This window comes from Euprymna scolopes, chromosome 3 (genome assembly GCF_053919585.1).
Source record: "Euprymna scolopes isolate OS-2025 chromosome 3, ASM5391958v1, whole genome shotgun sequence".
Classification (NCBI taxonomy): domain Eukaryota; kingdom Metazoa; phylum Mollusca; class Cephalopoda; order Sepiida; family Sepiolidae; genus Euprymna; species Euprymna scolopes.
The window spans coordinates 27,815,005-27,836,360 of record NC_136484.1 but is presented as its reverse complement, the minus strand read 5'-3'; the positions used below and the strand labels follow the sequence as shown (position 1 = coordinate 27,836,360).

Below are 21,356 nucleotides of genomic sequence, written 5' to 3'. Positions count from 1 at the left end.
AATGTTTACAATTATGTAAAATATATGTACAAATGGGGACAAAGGAGAGAGTTAAGATAGACACATTGGTATACGCTGGATTTTCATGGGGGTGTTGGTCAACGGTAGATTCCAAGGTGAAAGAGGAGGGATGAGAGCGACAAGACTTGCCCAATCTTATTTTGGTTGGAATATGGATGTTAATTCGAGTCTGCAAATTTAAGAAGGGTCGAACCACATAGTCAGCAACACACTGATAATTTGTAAATTGAATTACTTTTGTGATGTAAAACTATTGACAATTGAATTCGTAAACTACATTACTTTTTGTAATGTGATATATATATATATATATATATATATATATATATATATATATATATATATATATATATATATATATATATATATATATACGAGTAAACAGTTAATAAAACATATCTTATTTTTCTTTTATTAATATTATTGGAATCTTTTCGTTTTTTCCTTGTACACACTTTTTTGTGAATTATTCCATGGATTTCTGCCTTTGGATTATTATGGACCATCTTCTTCCAATTACGGGATTTCCTTGGATTTTACTTGTGCAAATGGAAATTCTTTTAATTTTTTGAAGTTATACATTTGGATTTTACCGTCATCACTGGATTATTTATCTTCCACCAGACTATCCATTCGTGTGTAATCACCTTTTTCTTCACCATATTCCCTCTGCTTCACATTTTTTGTTTTCAAGTAAGATCTTTGACTTACTTGTTGTTTCATCAAATACTTTTGCATGCAAAATCCGATACCGCATTTTGCTAATTCCTACCCTCTGATGAGAAGGAAAGTATTTCTTCAAAACTCCGCGGATTAAGGACTATCCACTTATCTAGCGTTTCCTTTTCAGATTAAATATGTGTTTAACTAATTTCAAAGTGTTTTTTAGCATGTTTTATTAACTGTTTGCTCGTATTATAAGCTCTATTTCCTATTTGGTTTTATTGAGCCTTTACATCTGGCTGAGATAATTTTATAAATATTAATTCTTTAATATTTATAATATACTTTAATTTTACCATCTTGGATCATTTTGGTAAATTTAATTGTAATTTTTAATTTATATATATATATATATATATATATATATATATATATATATGAGTGAGAACAAATAATTAATAAAACATGTTAAAACACATTAAGAAGAGTTAAAAACATATTTAATTTTCCAAAAGGGAACACAAATCAAGTGGATTGTCCTTAATCCGCGGAGTTTCGAAAGTAATACTTTCCTTCGCATCAGAGGGTAGGGGTTAGCAAAATGCGGATTCGGATTTTGTTTGCAAAGTATTTAATAAAACTACAAGTAAGTCATACATTGAAACATCTTCCAGTAATGCGATTCTTTTGGATTTTTACTTGTGGATACGGAACTTTAACTAATTTGTCTTAGATTTTACCGTTATTGGATATTCTACTCTTTACCAGACCATCCATTTACGTGAAATCATTTTTCTTTTTTCCCCTTGCCCTCTGTTTCACTATTTTTTACCGAGTAAGATCTCTCTCTCTCTCTCTCTCTCTCTCTCTCTCTCTATATATATATATATATACATATATATATATATATACATATATATATATGTATATATATATATATGTATATATATATATATATGTATATATATATGTATATATATATATATATATATATACATATATATATATGTATATATATATATATGTATATATATATATGTATATATATATGTATATATATATATATATATATATATATATATATATATATATATATGAAGTAATGGAAATGCACTGTTTATAAACACGGTGAAAATGAAATTTCAAACATGACGATTAAAAGATCAAATTGGTGAAGTATTTTTAAATAAATATTTATTTAAAATTTAAAATTTTGGGCTTTTACTAAAGAACTTCGAGAACTAGAGACTGCGTTAAAAGACCATTATGGCTAGTAAGAAAAAAGACAAATAAACAAAAGTATTGTCTACACCATTCTATGAAGGCTTTAGTATAAGACCACAATTAAAATTTTAAATGAATCAATATTTATTTAAAAATAAAAATACTGAAAGAATTTGATCTTTTAACCGCCAGGTTTTTAATATATATATATATATATATATATATATATATATATATATATAGCAATAAACAGTGATGAGTAGTAGGATTGAACATCAAAAAGCAGATTAAAGGTTCTCAAATTACATACTAGAATTATTCGTTGCGTAGTGGATAAAGTACTTGGTTTAATTAAGTTGTAAGTTACATTCTTCTAAAGGTTTAAGGTCCAGGAACATTTAAATTACATTTTCCTCTGCCGTATTTTAATTATTCGGGCTACTTTGCTCATCCTGTGTGTTATATATATATATATATATATATATATATATATATATATATATATATATAATAATTTCACACACACACACACACACACACACACATATATATATATATATATATATATATATATAATGAGTAATAAGATTGAAATCTAAAAGCAAAAATTGGTTTAAGGTTCCCAAAATTCATACTAGAATTGTCCACAAAAGTACTTGGTTAAATTCTGTTGTAAGTTATATTCTTTTGATGGTTGAAGGTTCAATAGTCAGCACGGACGACACTGAAAATACAGTCGAGAATTACTTTAAGGCTGACAAAACGAGAGCATGCTATACCCGTGGATTAACTAAAGGGGTTCGGATTAAATTCCGCGCAGATTTCCGATTTCTTGAAGATACACCTGAAGAAGGTCGAAAGTTACATCGACCGAACCGTTGTGAAAATAACACTTATGATGAAAACAGTAGACCGAATAAACCAGATAATTAGTATTATCAATCCTCAGCTCAAAAATTCAGAAATATACATTTTCATCGCTAAACCCGCGGATCAGATGCACGCACTCTGCGAATATCAACACTCGTCCATTTCTGTTCCTTTTCATACTAAGGTTAATTGAGGTCGCTGACGAATTATACCGTCAGAAATACAAAGAGAGTCTAGTTCAAAGGGGAATGACAAACGCTTGGAAAATTCAACTTTTCTATTTGGTTCAATCGTGTCGGACGTTCAGAAGCACGTACGCTGAAATCAAGTATGATTGTTACAGTGAAACTCGGCCGAAATAATAGACGTCAAAGGAAACTTCATCAAATTGAAGTGCATTAAATATATTCCATCCAATCTGTCATCTTAGTTCGATTAGTTATGTCTTCTCAATTCCACGCCTCGTCTGAACACAGCCGAATGCGCTACGTAATTTACATTATTTTGCATTAAAAGAAAACCTGTTTGAAACTTAGCCTGTAAACTTGAGAGATGAAGAAAACTGTTATTCCAGATTTGCCTTTGCTCTCCTCTAATTATAATATGCTAGCTGAGAGATTCGACGTTGCCCGGGATTAAAATAAGATCAACTAATGTTCCACACTTTTAATACTTCTTCGATGAAATAGACCATTTCAGGTCATCAATCGCTTTCTCTAGTCAGGGATCAACAGCAGTGTATCGGAAAGGTGGCTTCACACCTCCTCGCAATGGCTTAATCCGTATTACATTGTAGTCTACATTACACTGTAGAGAAACTACTGTTAATTATATAAAGTTATTTTCATATAATGGCTCGAATTAAGGTTTAAAAAGAAAATGTCCAGTGTCAAGGTTCAGTTGCGGTCTAAACGAAAACATTTTGAACGTAATCCCGTCTTATCAAAGAACTTACTGTTGATTTTATACGCCAGATCTTTCTCCTTTTGCGGTGATAAAAATGCACTTGTGATATTAATTTTAGCCAAAATAGAACTGTTCCTTATTTAATCAGCATTTTGATATTATTGGCTTTCGATTCGTATCGGGGACATTCCGATACATACCTATCTAAGCACGCTCCCATACATATAAAGTACATATGTGTGGTTTGTTTGTTTTAATCGATATAGTCGTTTCGGAGTTTATAAGGAACGAACATACACACGCATACAAAGTACCTTTTATGCATAAGTAGAGATTTTATATTCGTCAGTTGATCAGTCTATATGCCTACATCAATGATACCTTCCTCTGTGACAGGTACATCTCCAAAGAAGACCCCAAATATACCTACATGTGCTTTAGAGTAGCACTTACAGCACAGCATTTATATTTCAGCTTCACAGTCTCCACATTGATGGAGTAGCTATCTTTGGGAGTATTGCTAAGCAAATTGATCATACTCTGTCTGCCCATCCCTCAGCCAACATTCACGTCTGTGGAAATTTCAATGGACACATGGTAAGAAGACTTATAAGATGTAACAGATGCGTTTTTAAAAGATGTTCAACAGAGCGCGTATAAGCGCGTGGGAAAGTCAACAGCAACTGTAGAATAGCTGTCTTGCGAAAATATTAACAGTAGCAGCCGTTAAAGCACGCATGCAAATTAGCAAATGTGCACGAGCTTGCATCACAAGAAAAGGAGAGAAAAGGAGTGAAGAGAAGCAAAGACCGGGGAAGCTGGACGTGTGGCCTCTTGATGGCGGTTGCGATAGACTTTTAAGCTGGCGTCGAGAGGGTTTTGTTAATCTCATAGCAGACGAAATGAAAAAAAAAACAACAAGAAGCAGGCATTATTTGGAAAGTAATGCCTTTTGTTAAAACAGAAAAAAAGAACCGTGTCGGATTTTTGTTTATTTCATTTTTATTTGTTTGTATCTTTGCGGCGGTATTGGACAGCGTGTGTGGGTCCGAGAGGTCTGAAATGTAACGACACACTTAAAAAGTAACGGCCACGTTACAGATGCTTTGTCCGTTATTAAGTCGGCCTATCACGTTAAAGTTTGAAATCGCATTTAGTCGATCGATCATGCATAACTTTGAAATTGTATTTTTATCCGTTTTAATTGGATTATTCGGATTATTAATCTTCTCCTCTGTGTTATGCATATGATGCACGTACACGCACACGCGCGCATGTAGATAGTATTATGCTGTAATAAGAAGTGACGTATAGTGGAAGTAGATAGATTGTGTATCTAAATAAGAATAGGTTTAAGGCTTCCAAAATTCATACTAGAATTGTCTACGTGGCGTAATGGATAAAGTACTTAGTTAAATCTAGTTGTAAGTAACACCCGGTGCGCACGATACTAAAAATATAATTGAGAATTACTTGGGACTTCTACACAGTATGCTACATCTTTTGATTAAATGAAGTGTTTCGTTCAAAATTCCGTGAAGGTTCCCAAGTTTGACAGTAACACTCCTAAGTTCAACAATATACGACGTGCCTTCAGTAAGTTTCAAGACATTTTTCATATAGGCAATTTTATTGATAGTACACACATAAAACTCTGGTTTCCTTCGAGGTATTCTCTTCCAGCTGAAATACCCTCTTTTACCGTTTCAACAACTTCTGGAAGAGCCCATAAAAATCCTCTTGTGTGAGCGTGTCAATGACCCTTATCACAGCCTTTTTCATCTCCTCAATTGTCTCATAACGACAACTTCTAAGGTTTTTCTTGAGCTTAGGAAAAAACTCCAAAGTCATAGAGAGAAAAGTCTGGACTATAGGAAGGGCGAGAACTGTCTTGATGTCCATTTTGGTCTGTGACAGGAATGGAGTTGGTGACTGATGCAGTCGTGCAAATCTTCCGCATCCTCAGTTCCTAGCAAATAACTGTGTACAGTTTCCACACTTACATCAAACTATGCTCTTATTGTCTCTCTAGACAAACGACGGTCCTTATCCATGAAATTCTTTATTTGGCCAAACAACTTTTGTGTTCTGACTGCCTTCCTCTTTCCACACCTCTCACCACCCTTGAAAGACTTCCTGCCTTCCTTGAATTGCTTATGCCACTCAAAAACTGATGCTCAATTATTGCAATATAGTACAAAAGCAGTCTGAAGCATTCCATACGTTTCTGTGACATTTTTCCAAGTTAAAAATAAATAATTTTATTGCATATCTTTCTTTTAAAATGTCTTCACGTCCAGATTGCATTTTTAAAAATCACCAGCTGTGACAATTAGGCTTCAGTAGAGTGTATTAGCTGTTCATTTGAACCCGAAATCATAAAAATTGATCAGTCATTTCACAGGATATAGAACAATAACATACTGAATTTTCAAGAGTCTACGTCTGGAAACTTATTGAAAGCGCCTCGTTAACTAGAAGAAGGTTAGAGGTTACATCTGCCAAAAACACTAAATATGAGAACAATAGTCAACATAATCCAAATAATACGAATAATTAATCCTCATCTAAAAAAACACAGAAACATGACTTTTCATCGCTAAATCCGTGGATCGAATCCAAGCGAGCTGTGAATATCCGTCCACAACTATTTTCATTCTTTTTCATACTAAGGTTTATTGAGGCCGTTGATGAATTAGCTTCCGTTGTGTACACCGTCATAATTCAAAGTGTCTCGTTCAACGTGCGATTCTGATAAACGCTAGAAAAATCCAACTTTTCTAGTTAGTTCAATCATGTCGAATGCAGTGTTCAAAAGCTCGTGCGCTGAAATCAACGGACTATGATTATTACATGGAAACTCACCAGAAACAATAAAACTTGATCGAGTGGAAGTGCATGAAATATATTCCATTCAATCTGTCATCTTAGTTCGATTAGTTATGTCTGCTTAATCTACGCCTGGCCTCAACAGAACAAAATGTTCGGCGTAATTAATATTATTTTCACAAAAACATTATTCTGAATTAAAAGAAAACCTGTGTAAAATTTCAGTTAAACAAGGTGTAAAAACAAGCAATGAATTTAGACAATACGATTTAAATCACTGTTTTTTATTTTATAAATCTACTCATGCAAAGGTACATGTGGTTGTCTCTCCACGCACCAGTTCTGAAATCGTTGATTTTCAAGCAAAAACAATTGTATATTTAAAATGAGCACAAAATTAGTTCCTTTCGATGTTTTAGCTTTGTTTTACATGTTTTTTCAGTTTTTATATTATAACTAGACTACCCGTGACCGCTGGGTCAGTATTTTATACTAGCTATGGAATGCATGTATGAGCGTGACACTTGTGACGTAAAGAAAATAGTTTTTGTGACATAACAGAAACATTTCTATGAAAGTATATTACAATGAAAACAAAATATTGATAGATTTCTATGAGTCGTCTTTTTTATAATGGTCTATTTTAAAAAAAAAACTTACAGCCATTGAATTATAAGTGGTTTGCCATACTTACAGGTAAATGTGCAATGAACAGATACCATAATACTTAAAGTTAAATTCAAATTTTGATATATCTTTTAATTTACACGGGAAAAAGAAATTGGGGCGCTGAAAACGTACACAGTAATACAATACGTTTGATTGTCGCGTTGATTATTTATTTGTAACGCAATTGAAAAAAAAAACATATTTTCGGTGTTATTCATTTATGAAGAAAATGTATGAATGTTTTTAAGAAAGGTGTATTAAAATATGGAGAATAAATTAAAAAAGGCAAGGCGGTGAGTAAATCGCCGTTGTAAAATGCTCTTATGACTGTCAACGGGTTAAAGTAGATTTATTTGTAAGAACATTGCGTTAAAATAACGGAAATGAACGATGTAAAAAAGCAGAAAGTATTAAGAATTGTTTATTTGGATAATTTAAACGCGAAAAAAAAATGAAAACGTACACAGTAAAACAATACGTTTTATTGTCGTGTTGATTATTTAGTATATTATCGTATATATGAAACAGGTCGATGATTATACGTATTATTTGTAATCACGTTTTGCGTTTGCTTCCTATATTTGGAAGTTTTTCATTCAATAAATTTAATATATTCGCTTTTCTAAAGACGTCCGTTTGTTTCAACGAAACTGGTCCAACGATTTGTGTATATTTGTTTACGCTGTTATGGGTTTATGTTCATGTACGCATGCGCAATCGGAAGTCGTAAACCGGATGTTGTGTTACAACACTCGTTACAAGGTCATTTGAGTTTTATAATTATATAGATTACTATTCATATATGTTTCGGTATTTGTATATGTTCATATATTTTTCTGTACACCATTCACTTCTAAACTAGTTAACCGATCATTATGCATTTAGGATACAGCTGTTACTTATAAGGGGAGATAATGTAAGTTATATTTAGTTTAATTTAACTGCATTAAAATTGGCTGAAACGAAAGTGTTAGCCGTTAAGAAAATTACGATACCTCCGTTTTTTTAAGGTAACCATATTTATTAAATACCAAGTAATCCATAGTCACCAAATTTGTTATTGTTAAATTAAAAGATATTCAGAAGGCAAAATATAGAAATAATTGCTCATTTGAATGTCCAAATTTTTAGATTTGTCGCCGAAACCAAGCTTCTATCTTTACATCATCAACGCTTTAATCCCCTCCTGGTATCAATTGAAATGAATGGCTCTCATCTTGGAGAGTTTTGACAAGCTTCTGGGTTTGACCTTAATTCTCAATCTAAAATGGAACACGTACATCAAATCAGTTGCCAAGGTCGTTCTACCGCTCCAGTAGATATCTCATTGCTGATGCAATTCTCTACTTGTATAAGAGTCAGGTACGTCCAAGAATGGAGTACTGTTGCCACATCTTGGCAAGAACTGCAAGAAAAAAATTATCCTTCCTTGACATAGTTCAAAATAGCCTTCGTAGCCTAGTAGACTTTTCTCTTCCCTGCAACCTCTTTCCCACGGAAGAGACGTTACGTTGCTGGCTTATCCTTATTTTCGTGGCAAGTGCTCGTCTGAGCTCCAATCTATGGTTCCCTCTGTCCTGACTTTCACGAAAAACACTTGTCTAACTGAAACCACTATCAATACTTTCCCTCATTCCTAAACCTAAACGAAGATCGCATAAACAAAGCTTCTTTCTTAGAACTGTGAAATTGTCTTTCGTTTTCCTGATGTCCAGCTGACTACAATATGGTCGTCTTCAAGTCCAACGTAAACAAGTTCTTGATGAGCTGTCCTCTTAAGTTAAGCAATTTACCAAATTTCACCTACTAACGATTAGTCCGATGTTGTCTCATTGACTATTGTACACCCTTTATCCCTTATCCTTGAGTGGCCACCGGGCCTTGATAAGTGATGGTTCCTTTGTAAAAAAGGACAAATTAAACAAGATTCTTTGAATTTCATCGCCTTGTACTTATGTCGAAACCTTAAATAATCCATATGTAATAGATTTTTTTTATTATTAAAACTTGAATAGATTTCAATATAAAACGTGCAGTATCATGTATACGTATATACTTGTGTATAAGTCAATCTTTTTTCACCTTTTATTTCTGTTTTTCATTTTGTTTTTTTTTCCTTTCTTTTTACTTACTCCGAACTCCGAATTTTTCACCAAAAGAGAAATAATAAGTAAAAAAGAAAACAAACAAAAGGAAAAGGAAAAACAGAAATAAAAAGCTAGAAAATGTCGACTTATAAAAACTAAGAACAGCATCTATTAACAACAGACCTTTGATCTTAACCAAAAAGGCCAAGCACAAAAGTGTTACGGACTGACCGACCGACCGACCGTCCGATGGAGTGACTTATAGAGTCGCTTGCACGCGACTAAAAAGCTAGAAAATGTCGACTTATACACAATTATATACGGTATCTTGATTTTAATACTCATAAAGAGACATAAAAAAAGTGCAATGAGATGGTGTTCGTAGAATTAATTGTGCTTGTCCTTGGATGGGTATTCTTCTAGAACTGTTTCTTTTCTCCACCCTGCTACGTCTTTCTCAAATAAGAGACATTGCTATTCTTCCTCTAATCGTTATTTTAATGACAAGTGCTTAACTGACATTCAATCTATAGTCTCTCCCAACAAAAGAACTTAACATGAAAATAACGAACGCTTTATTCATTTTCTTTTTATTAAGATCCTACTACTTATTAACCCTGCGTCAGTCACTTGGGTGTTCCAAACATGGTTAGTCCCATGAGGTGTTTATACACCCCAATACAAAATGCTTATAGTGTTATTATTTTGTAATATAGTTATCCTGCTGGTTCAGGATATATCTACAATTCCTGTTGAACAGTTTAAATCACTTGTATCTTGTTGATATCAATATAAAACTATACAATAAAATAAATTATAAAACTAAGGAAAAATTAAGATATTACATTAGTTAAGCTCATAGTCACAAGACTGAAAGAATAATAAATTACAAGTAAAATAATAATCCCATCAAAACTTATGATAAAGAAAATACCAAAACATATTTATTCCATATTAAATATCACAGAGTAGCCTAATGATGCATAATATATGCTTATATCTACAAATTTTCATTCCCGCTGGAAAAATACAAATATATATAAATCAAAATCGCAAGTGAGCTGGAGTGACTGGACTCCCCAGAAGTACAAAGCGGCGTCTACCTATAAGGAACCTGATATACAACTGCGCCATACCGCGTGTATTATACTCCCATCGAGCCAGGAGAGTACTGGGGGGGAGGAAAAGAAATAAATTGCAAACTAGGCTTAAGTAAAATTAGAATGACAAAATAGCCTATGAGACTAACGCAAGGCTGAAAAGCCACTGGAGCGTTAAATAATTGTAATAATAGTGGTGATTGGGGAGAAATTTATTACTTACGAGCGTGACTCAACAAGAGTTTGTTTACATTGGAGTTAAAAATGTCTATGTTGTTGTCAATTGGGAAGAAGCCACACGATATCGTGTCCTAAAGATGAGAAGTTTTAGGAAAGAAACTTTGCTCATGAAAGTTTCGCTTAGTTTTAGGTAGAAAGAGAGAAAGGAAAACTATTGACAGTGGTTGTAGCTAGACAAGTTTTCGCATTGATTTATATTGCTCATCGTTAATCAACTTTTTATGCCATTTAATGTTGCCAATATTTCTAAATAAATGTCTTTTGTAAAAGAATTGTTAGAAGAATAATAGTTGTTCTCGCCCATAAATGAATGGAATTAGTGTAGCCATATATTTTACAATTTTCATTATATACATTTATAATATTAGATACTCACGCTACTTTGTGAAAATCTGGTAGTTTTAAAGCAATTAAAAATATTGAGGTCATAGTTCAACAGCAGCAATAAATACGAAAATTTGCTATTCCTTACCCAAATTCTATCAGATATGTTATTCTCGTTTCTATACTATTAATGTTAAGGGTCGTATAAACCTACAATTGTTGCATGCCACTGACTAAAATACCAATTTATGTTCAATTAGACAATGGATCTATTATAATATATATTCTGTCTTGTGTATGACGCATGAACTGCCAAACGACGGCACAGACACGTTTTTAATTGCGCGAATTGCAGATAACGTGTTCTTCATTGAGTAGCTTCAATTCATCACTTCTGACATCGGCCATATTTATCCGTAAGTTTCTTTTCTTTTTCGTTACGTTGATTGCATCATTTTGGAATTGTAGCATCTAATCAGAATGCAGAATTGATATATAAATCAGATTTCTGGCAGTAACAATGGGTGATAAATAAGGTAAATTGTGGTGTAATATTTTTTCTTGGTTTTTGTCTAATTACATTAGAGTTAATATGCGTCATTCCCCTAACCTTGTAACATCAAAACATTACATCTCAGAAATCTGTCTGTGATTTTAAGTGTTTCGCAATTAGACGCTGTGTTTTTAACCATTACTTTTCTGGTGCCGCTGCGTGATTGGTTTAACTGATATCTTTGTAAACTATGGAATCCAATAGAATCTACGTGTTCAGTTATGCACTAATACCGTTCTAAAAAAGAAAGTATCAATCTACAATGCCCAATCAACTACGACTAAAACATTGACTCATATGCAACTAATTCTATATAATGAATCGATTCGTTCATTCTGTATGAATCATATGATCCCGTTGTTGGTACTCTTTTCCTCAATATCTTTCTGTTTAGAATTATTTTTTTTAGAAATTTAGAAATCTAACGTTACATGTTAATATGTAGAGTCCGTCGGAAATGAAAGGAAAGAAATTCGACTCACCTTTTTTTTCCTTTTTTTAAACAAAAGATGCTTATTCTTGGCATTTCCAATAATGCCTTTCATCTTGTTTCATTTAATTTCACCCGCCATATCTCTTTAAGGGGATTCTCGCCATCCACGTGTCTTTCGCCGTTTTTTTCAGCCATGCCCTGAACACATGCTTCTCCCTCCTTCTCTGGCCACGTGTGTTTTTTTTTGTCTTTGCTGTTTCTTTTCTTCTTCCCCTGTGACGTCACTTCGCGCAGCCGGCTTAGTCATTTGCATATGTTAACTGTCATACGGCTGCTGTTGGAAACAGCGCTAGCAGCTCTATTACAGACAGTGACTACGTGAAGGTTGTTGAACAACCTGGATCTGAATCTGGCACAACCAGGTTGCCAGTCCGTGTTGTTAACCACTGAGTCAACGTCTACTCGCAACAGTTATTGCTATTCTCGTGCTTCCTTTTCCTCCCTCACCCCTTTTCCCTTCCTTCACCACCCCTTTCTCCAAAACCTCTACTGTTCACATTCAAAAAGTATACACGCCAATTTCTCTCAGAACGTAAACCACACCTTAATATCTTTAAAAAATAATGTAATTTTGACTCTCGTTTCAGTATCGATTCTTTTTATATTTTATATTTCAAACTATATATATACTGATGATCCAACTCTCTGTTCTGGTGTTGCTTCTAGCCCCTCTAACTCAGATCAGTTTAACTATGCAGCTAATCTAGAAGTGTGCTTGGGTTCCGTTGTAGGCTGGGGAACGAAATGGCTTGTTTTATTTAATTCTATTAAAACTCAGCTTATATCTTTCAGTCGTAGGCGTGTCCATCTTCTTTCTAAGATTTTCATTGCTCTTGAGAAAAAAACGACTCTTGGCCTTTCTTTTTCATCAAATCATTTTTTTTGGAGTACATTACTTTTTCTGCTTCTCATAAAAGTAGGTTCTTTATATCGTCCTAAACACTTTCTCACATCCGAAGCTCATCTCTTTCTCTACAAATCTACTATCAAACCATATATGGAATATTGTTGTCATATTTATACTGATAAATGTCCCATTTGAGAGTTCATGATAAGGTGCAGAAACGTATCTGCAATTTAATTGGCCCAACTCTATTTTCTCTGCAACCTCTCGCTCACAGACGTAATGTTGCTAGTCTCAGTCATTTCTATCAATACTATCCTGGCATGTGTTTAGAATTGTCTAATTTATTCCCTGCTTCTTTTGTTCTAGCTCGTTTTACTCGTTGGTCTAGTGGTCGCCATCATTTCGCTGTGTTCATACCTCATATTAATACAACTTCCTATTGCAGTAGCTTATTTCCAAGAACCGCTGGTTTGTGCAGCTCTCTTTCTACTGACAGTTTCGCTCATACTTTTTACCTTGGTCTTTTCAAGAGTAAAGTCTTTGTGATGATAATCTTTCGCTCCTGTTAGCTCCTTACATTAAGTGACCACGCCTTGTCTGGAGCGACGACCATAAAAAATTACACAAAAAAAAGTCATAAATCTAATCAATTTATCTGGAAGGCATTTTTTCGTTTGAACTATCAGGTATGTTGTTGCTGCTGAGCATAATTTCTGATGATTTTGTTGGCATTCGTTTCTCTGATGTCGTTCTATAAAGAATTCTTTCTAGAAGGACATCGAGTGCTTACAGTAGGAACCTCGTGAAGGTTGCCAAAGTTCCTATGTGAAAGTGTTTCTGTGAAACGAACTAAATTCGAACCTAGAACAGTCAGTCTTGTGAAATGTTGTTGCCACTGAAATGTTGTTGCCACTGAAATGTTGTTGCCACTGAAATGTTGTTGCCACTGAAATGTTGTTGCCACTGAAATGCTGTTGGTTGTGTTTTATAGAACACTGATCATCATTGGGTCACTTACTGCTGAAACCGTAATATGTTTTGCATCCGAATAGTTTGTCAATTTATTTGGTTTTATAAATATATAATCCATTAACGATAGTTTCTATTTAACCTAGATCCTTTTTAGACAATAGGACCATCCAGATTGTCATTGACGGACGTACATCCAAACAGTATAACATTAATGCGGGAGTGCCTCAAGGATCGATCCTTAGACTACTATTATTCCTGATATCAATTATCGACCTCCCTTATAATATTATGTCCAAGATGAGTATATTTGCTGATGAGACAACGTTCTATAACATGCACGAGAGAAAAACGGATGTACACAAATCTCAGATAATGGCAGTATCGCTAGAAAAATTACGTCCAGACAATAGTGGAATGGGTCCGTTGGGTTAGGGTTAGGGTTAGTGGAATGGGTCTGTAAATGGATGGTAACATTTAATGCTAGTAAGTCTAAGCTGCTCTCCAACTATCCATCGCAAATAACTCTCTACGTGAGAATTCTTCCTTCAAACTCCTCGGCTTAACATTCACAGGCAATATGAAGTGGAACAAATGCATTTCTCTCTATATTGACAGAAGAGTACTCACGCCTAAATATATCCCTACTCTACAAGGCCAGTAATTGCCCATGCATGGGGTATTGTAACCACATCTGGGCTGGTGCATCTACCACTAGTCTCCCCCTCTTGGATATGGTCCAAAAAAGAATCTTCATTCTAATAGGACCCATTTTGTTAACTAAGCTCCAACCTCTGTCCCATCGCCACAGTGTTGCATTCCTATGCCTGTTTTACAAGTATTTTTATAGAATGTGCTTTGCACATTGTGTTGCACTTGTGCCTCCTCGGCGTACAAATCCTCGACAAACTTGTTTAGCAACAAAATCTCAGACCTTCACTGTTGAGGTCCCTAACTGCCAGAAAGCACTCTACTCTAAGAGTTTCTTCCCTCGGATAGCTAGATATTGGAATTCCCTTCCTGCTACCTTCTTCTCTGACTGTACTGATATGCAGAAGTTTAAAGGTAACATAAAGCATCATCTTAATAATTTTTCCTAGGAATCGTCCCAAATAGTAACCCCTTTATTGCAGACTTTCTTTCCTTTTTTGTTGTATATTTGCTCTTGTGTGACAATTTAATTCGTCCTTTCGCATCTGTTGATATCCAACAATTAAATCCTGATGAATTTGTTGGTGAAACGGGTCCCTATGCTTTGTTTGTATATTATTTTCAAAGCGCCGTATAATTTTTCTGCCGATAAAAAGTTATTTAAATTTCTGCGGAATCGGCACAACAATTCTCAGATAAAAGAAATGAATTGTTTTTCGCGTTTAAAGAGCAAAATTAGGTCGATTAGATTATCTATTTTTCCCCTTCGTTCGTGTCTTGAAGGAAATCTCTCCATTTTATATTAGTAAACGAATTTTTGCTTCCATAGTTACACATAGTTTTATAACTGAACGGGCTTTCATCCAAGATAAAATAAATAAATTAAACAGATAACTTGATTATTACATTAAATCTAAGCCTCCCTCTTGCGAATAAAGAGCTTCTTAATTTTCTTGGATTCCTTTCGGTTCTCCAAATATTTGGAAAACCGTGAAGCATTCTCTGGCCAATGAATGTATGCTCGTAAGCTTAATAAGCGACTAGATTTGCCTATTCTGTCTAGATTTGGGCGTGACTATCATGCTGAAGGCAAGAATATTTTTAATCATTTTAATATTGTGCTTTCAAAAGTAAATACTGCAGTGTTGTTTAAGGAGTTGAATTTATGTGTTCCCCCACATCTATCTATCTATCTATCTATCTATCTATCTATAAAAGTGAACGTGTCTGTGTGTCTGTGTGATTGTCTGTCTGTCTGTGTGTCTGTGTACATTTCCCTTCGCAATAACTCTGTTAATATTAAGTCTACAGACTCGAAATTTGATATACAGGGTACTGAGATTTGGGAAAATCTATGTGTTCGGTTTTCAACCAGAAATTTGGCTGTTAAGGGGTCAAAGTTCAACGATTTGATCTTTGAGAACTCTACCAAACTCCTCCGACAATTTTGGATCTAAACACTTGAAAGTTTAGATATAGGTTCCTTGGACATGGATCTAACTTAATAACTTGATTTGAGCCCAAAATAGTAAATGTTAGGGGGTCATAATAGGGGTCAAATTAAAATAAAAATGATCGCTTTTTTTGTTTTTGTTTTTTTGCTGAACATACACCCCCAAACACCCGGGCAACGCCGGGATGAAATGCTAGTATATTGATAAAGAAGTAACACTTGCAGCATTTTAAGCTTTATTTTCCCAACTTAATCTCACATGATTATGTAACAACTGTGAAGACTTGGCCTTTCGTTACTCCAATTCGGTTATTGATTCAGGCGATTTTATTTGGCCCAGCACGCATTTTAAAACCATTAAGTCGTTGAAATCGATTAAATTGGGCAAAGGTGTTGATGTCGTTATCATGAATCGTGTAGATTATGTCCAGAAAATGTTAGTTATTTTGAATGATGTAGATAAGTTTGTTCGCATTGGTCCTGCTGAAATATGACAACACTAAGAATGAAAATAAAACCCAGAAACGCCTTTAATCTATCTATCTATCTATACTCCTATAAATTTGTTTTTTTTTGTGTGTGTATTGATATCCATATTAAAACCCCCTTTTTTCTATTTATTTAAAATTGAAATACCACTTTGTTATATATGGATTGTGGAATTGCATTCATCGGCAAAAGATCTAGCTAATTTGCATATTATTTTAAACATTCATTATAATTAATCCTCTATTTTTTTTTTTTTTTCGGTTTTCTCATGAAATGATCATGTTTAGTTTACTACTACGTGATTTATACTTGTGTAATATTTGCGTAAAAAGCTTATAGTAAACACAAACCTCTTTCTATATATATTTATGTATGCGTATATATATATATATATATGTATATATATATATATGTTTTAAAATTTTGCCTACCAACTTCCCTGTCAGTTTTTATTCTATAGACATAAAACTTAATATATAGGGTATTCGAACCCATGCGGAACTTTGTATTTGAGTTTTAGCCGGGGAAAATCGTTTAAAAAAAGTGAAAATCATATAAAAATAGATATTTGCTAGGTGAAGATCGAACGACGGCATTAAGAGTATGCATGCATAACGTAATAGCTATTGGCTCATATTTTAACTTTTAGCCTTGCAGCAAAAATATCTTCATAATTCAGGCATTAACGTCAAAAGAAAAGGCAAATTGTACGATAGAGGTTTCGGTGTCGATTCTCGGTGGTGGCGCACGAGTCATTTTTTAAAAATTTTTTAGAAAATTACTATATACAATATAATTACAATATAATAAATACTAAATCTCTATTAATCAAAATATCAGATTTATCCGTATTTTACGACCGTGCTTTTATAAGAAAGTATACTTTTCCAAAAAGATCTATGACAAAATAAGGCCTTCTGGTTCATTAAGGATTAGACTTTATGGCTTTCCTAAAATACATAAAGAAGGTCTCTCGTTTGAGCTTTTTTTTCTGTGGCGGGTTCTGCTCAACACTCTCTAGCTAAATGGCTATTGACTATTATAGAACCGGTTCATGCTGTATATATTAAATATTGCATTATTCAGGTTGGTGGAATATTTACGTAAGTTACAACCTAGTTCTGCGTATAACTTCATGTGTTCATTTGACGCTTCCAGCCTATTTGACGATGTCCCGCTACAGGAGAACATTGGTATTTGTGCCGACTCACTTTATTATAGCAATCTAACTCCTCCACCTTTCCCTAAGAATATATTTATTGAACTTATGTTGATCTGTACTGTCCATGGAATCGACGGGCTTCAGATGAGGAGTCCCTCCGGGTCTTGCATTAGCGAATATGTTTGTGGGATTCTATGAGTCAACACTGTTTATTGATATACTTTAGATTTGTCGATAACACTTTTGCGGCCTTTGCTTCTGAGTGAAGCAATTTTTTTTCGATAATCTCAATGCTCTCCACTCAGCATCATCATTTACTATGGAGAAAATAAATGAAGGTTGCTTACCTTTCCTAAATGTCTTGATTGAACGTAGTAAGAATTCTTTTCTTACTACAGTTTATCGCAAACCGACTTTTACCGGTCTTTATATGAATTGGCGCTCATTTGTGCCTACCTGTAGAAAAAATAGGGCGTATTAAGACATTAGTACATAGAGCCCTTAGAATTTTTTCTTCCAACAAACTCTTAACACGAAATGAATACTGTCAAATACATTTTCATTTGTAATAGTTATCCAGAAAATGTATTAATAATATTATTTCTAATCAAGTGGAAAACCCCAATTCGCCTATAGCCCTGGGCCCGTCCAAGTGTCCTGTTTACTTAAAACTACCTTGGATTGGAGTTGCTTGTCAGTGTTTGGGTAGACGTATTATTAAGTCTGTCACAAATTATTCTCCGTCTGTCGTATTACGGTTGGTTTTCGGTGTAAGATCTGCATTCCTACTGGCCCCGAAGGACAGTTTGCTCCACATAATGCAAAGTAATGTTGTATACGAATTTAATTGACAGTGTGCTGCTGGCTATGTGGGTCCTTGAATTTGTAGACACGCATCAATTATCATATACCGGCAGAAATATGACTAGGCAAGTGGTGCCTTTTTCGCCCTTCTTCTGCTTTGAAATCTGCCATTAGCCATATCTAATTGCAAATCCAGCTTGTGCCAATACCTATAAAATAGATTGTTTCAGAATATTACACCGGGCTGACTCTCAGAATCATTTGAAGATGTTAGAGTAAGTCTCAATTCTTTTACGCAAGCCGTCACTTTCCTGACAAAAAAGAAATTGTTAAATCATTAGACTTGCTTGGAGATATATCTTAATCGTTCTCATACCCCTCCATCTTAACTCTACATATATTTTATATTATTGTACATATATTTCACACGAATTCCTATTCGCCTTTTCTGGTTCCTTTATTTTGTATATCTCTGAGTATTTGCTCTAGCGTGACAATTTAATTCGTCTTTTTGCACCATTTGATATCGATAACGATTAATTCCTGATATCGATAACTTTTGATATTGATAACGATTAACTCCTGATGAGTTTGTTGGTGAAATGGGCCCCTATGTTTTGTTCGTATGTTATTAACAAAGAGCAGTATAGTTTTTCTACCGTTATATATATATATATATATATATATATATAACATATATATATATATATATAACATATATATAACATATATATATATATAACATATATATAACATATATATATATAATATATAATATATATATAACATATATATAACATATATATATATATATATTACCTTTCCTAGATGTCTTGATTGAACATAGTAAAAAGTATTTACTAGTTTATCGCAAACTGACTTTTAAATGAAATTAAGAAAACAAAACACCAGTAGAAATATTTGAAAATCACACTGATGCTTTGTTTTCTTAATTTCATTCATCCAGAGGAAGTCTCGTAATAAAAACGAAACATTGATGAACACGTAACTAGGTTTGTTTCTTTTTTTTATCTCTCTATTTCGTCGGAATACTATTTGCATTATTCTCATTTATGTATATATATATATATGTGTGTGTGTGTGTATATATATATATGTGTATATATGTATATATATATATATATATATATATATATATATATATATATATATATATAAATTATTTGAATTATTCGAACCACTGTTCTCATCTTATGTTATATTCACAAGGTTTCGGTTGATGAAACTTTCGAACTTCTTCAGGGTAGCTTATCAAACGCAGGAATCTTTCTATCGAACTTGGGAATATTTATTATATTTCGAACAGAAACCTTTATTTAACTCACAAAAGTATCTTGATATTTTTCCGTTAGCCATGACCGAGTAAAAATCTGAAGTATTTCGTAATTGTGTTCTTAGTGTCGCTTGCACTGAGTATTAAACTTTCAACATTGAAAAAACTGTCACTTACAACTGATTATCACACTTATAGAGCGCTAACTGTGTTACAACACGGGTTCTTACGAATTACTTCAATTTATATCCAAATTTTGCTGGAGAAATGAGAACAAGCTAACACCACGGATTATAGAAAAGGTCTCCTTTCGAAATTACGTTCAAATTTCCGAGCCCGGCAGGAAGATTCCTAGGACTAAAAGATACACCTGAAAAAGGTCGAAGGTGACATCGGCCGTAACATCGTACGAGTAACACTTAAAGTGAGAATAATGGTCTGAATAATGCAAATTATCAATCCGCATCTCAAGAATTCTAAAAGATAATTTTTTCCATTGTTTTTTTTTCTTTTACAGGAACATCAAATGGGACCAGTTTGTAAAAGATTATGCCCTATCGATTATTGCCTCCAGAACCAATACAACCGGATTCCTGTTCACCGAAGACTATGTCCACTTGGCCACAGACTATTTTCAAATATCGCAGGACAATGACAAAGACCATATAAATAAATAAAAAAACAAAACGAAACGAAAGGACACTATTTTTTTTTCAAATACAAAACAAGTTATTTTGAAAGGCCATTTATTCTTGGCAGACACCAAAGATCCAATCTACTTAAACATTACTTATTAGCTACTCAAAATGTTCTTCGCACGCGATCAGTGCCGGATTTTCGCACTAAACCTAAGCAATATTTGCCGATGGAGTATTATTACTGTCGTTATTTGCATTGTTTACATGTTTCGGACTATTGTCTTCATCTTGATTTTTCTCATGTTAACAACGTTCCAGCCGTTGTACTCTACGACCTTCTTTCCGATTCTCTGTGTCCGAAATGTCAAACGGATCCCGTTAATCTAACTAGGGGTTATGACGTTCAATCCAATAAATAAAATTTAAAATAATTAACTGATATCAAGTATATAAAACTGCATGAAAGAAATAAGTTTACTTTTGTTGATAAAATATAGGATTTAGTTTAAATTCCTACAATGATATTGACTCTGAAGGCTGGAGGATACAGCGGCCGAAACCGAATTACAATCAATATGAGAATAATCCTAAGTATTCAAATATTGAATATACACCTAAACAAGCTACAAGTGTAGATACCTCAGAAAGTTCCATATTGGCTTTTATACACATGCTCAAATGTTATTATAAAATATCCTTTTCATTTCTTAAATAATAATAATAATAATAATAATAATTTTTCGTCACTATAAACTGGTGCCACACCAAATAAATAAAGAAGGTTAAGGTGGATGGAAAGAGCGAGGAGAGAAAGCACTAACCAGACCTCCGCTGGATGAGTGCAAAAAAGGGTTGTGGCCTTGAGGAGGCTTATTGCAACCCGTATCCCAGTCAAGACTGATGGCCTCCTACCAATGAAAAATCAATAGTAGACAGCCGTTGCGATAAGGCAAATTATTTTGCAAAGGTTACCGAAAGATAATAATAATAATAATAATAATAATAATAATAATAGTAATAATATTGATAATAATATTTATAATAATAATAGTAATAATAATAGTAATAAT

General features: G+C 33.6%; 1 protein-coding gene across 1 annotated transcript in view; it reads left to right on the top strand.

Moving 5' to 3' along the window:
• LOC145254336 (uncharacterized) overlaps nucleotides 1-20,721 on the top strand; it is a 392,524-nt gene extending 371,803 nt beyond the window's left edge. The window contains exon 7 of the mRNA XM_080113016.1: nucleotides 20,166-20,721. Within this exon, the coding sequence (XP_079969142.1) occupies nucleotides 20,166-20,325 (160 nt within the window). The 3' untranslated portion in view covers nucleotides 20,326-20,721. The remainder of the gene's footprint in view (nucleotides 1-20,165) is intronic.
• The last annotated feature ends 635 nt before the right edge of the window (nucleotides 20,722-21,356 follow it).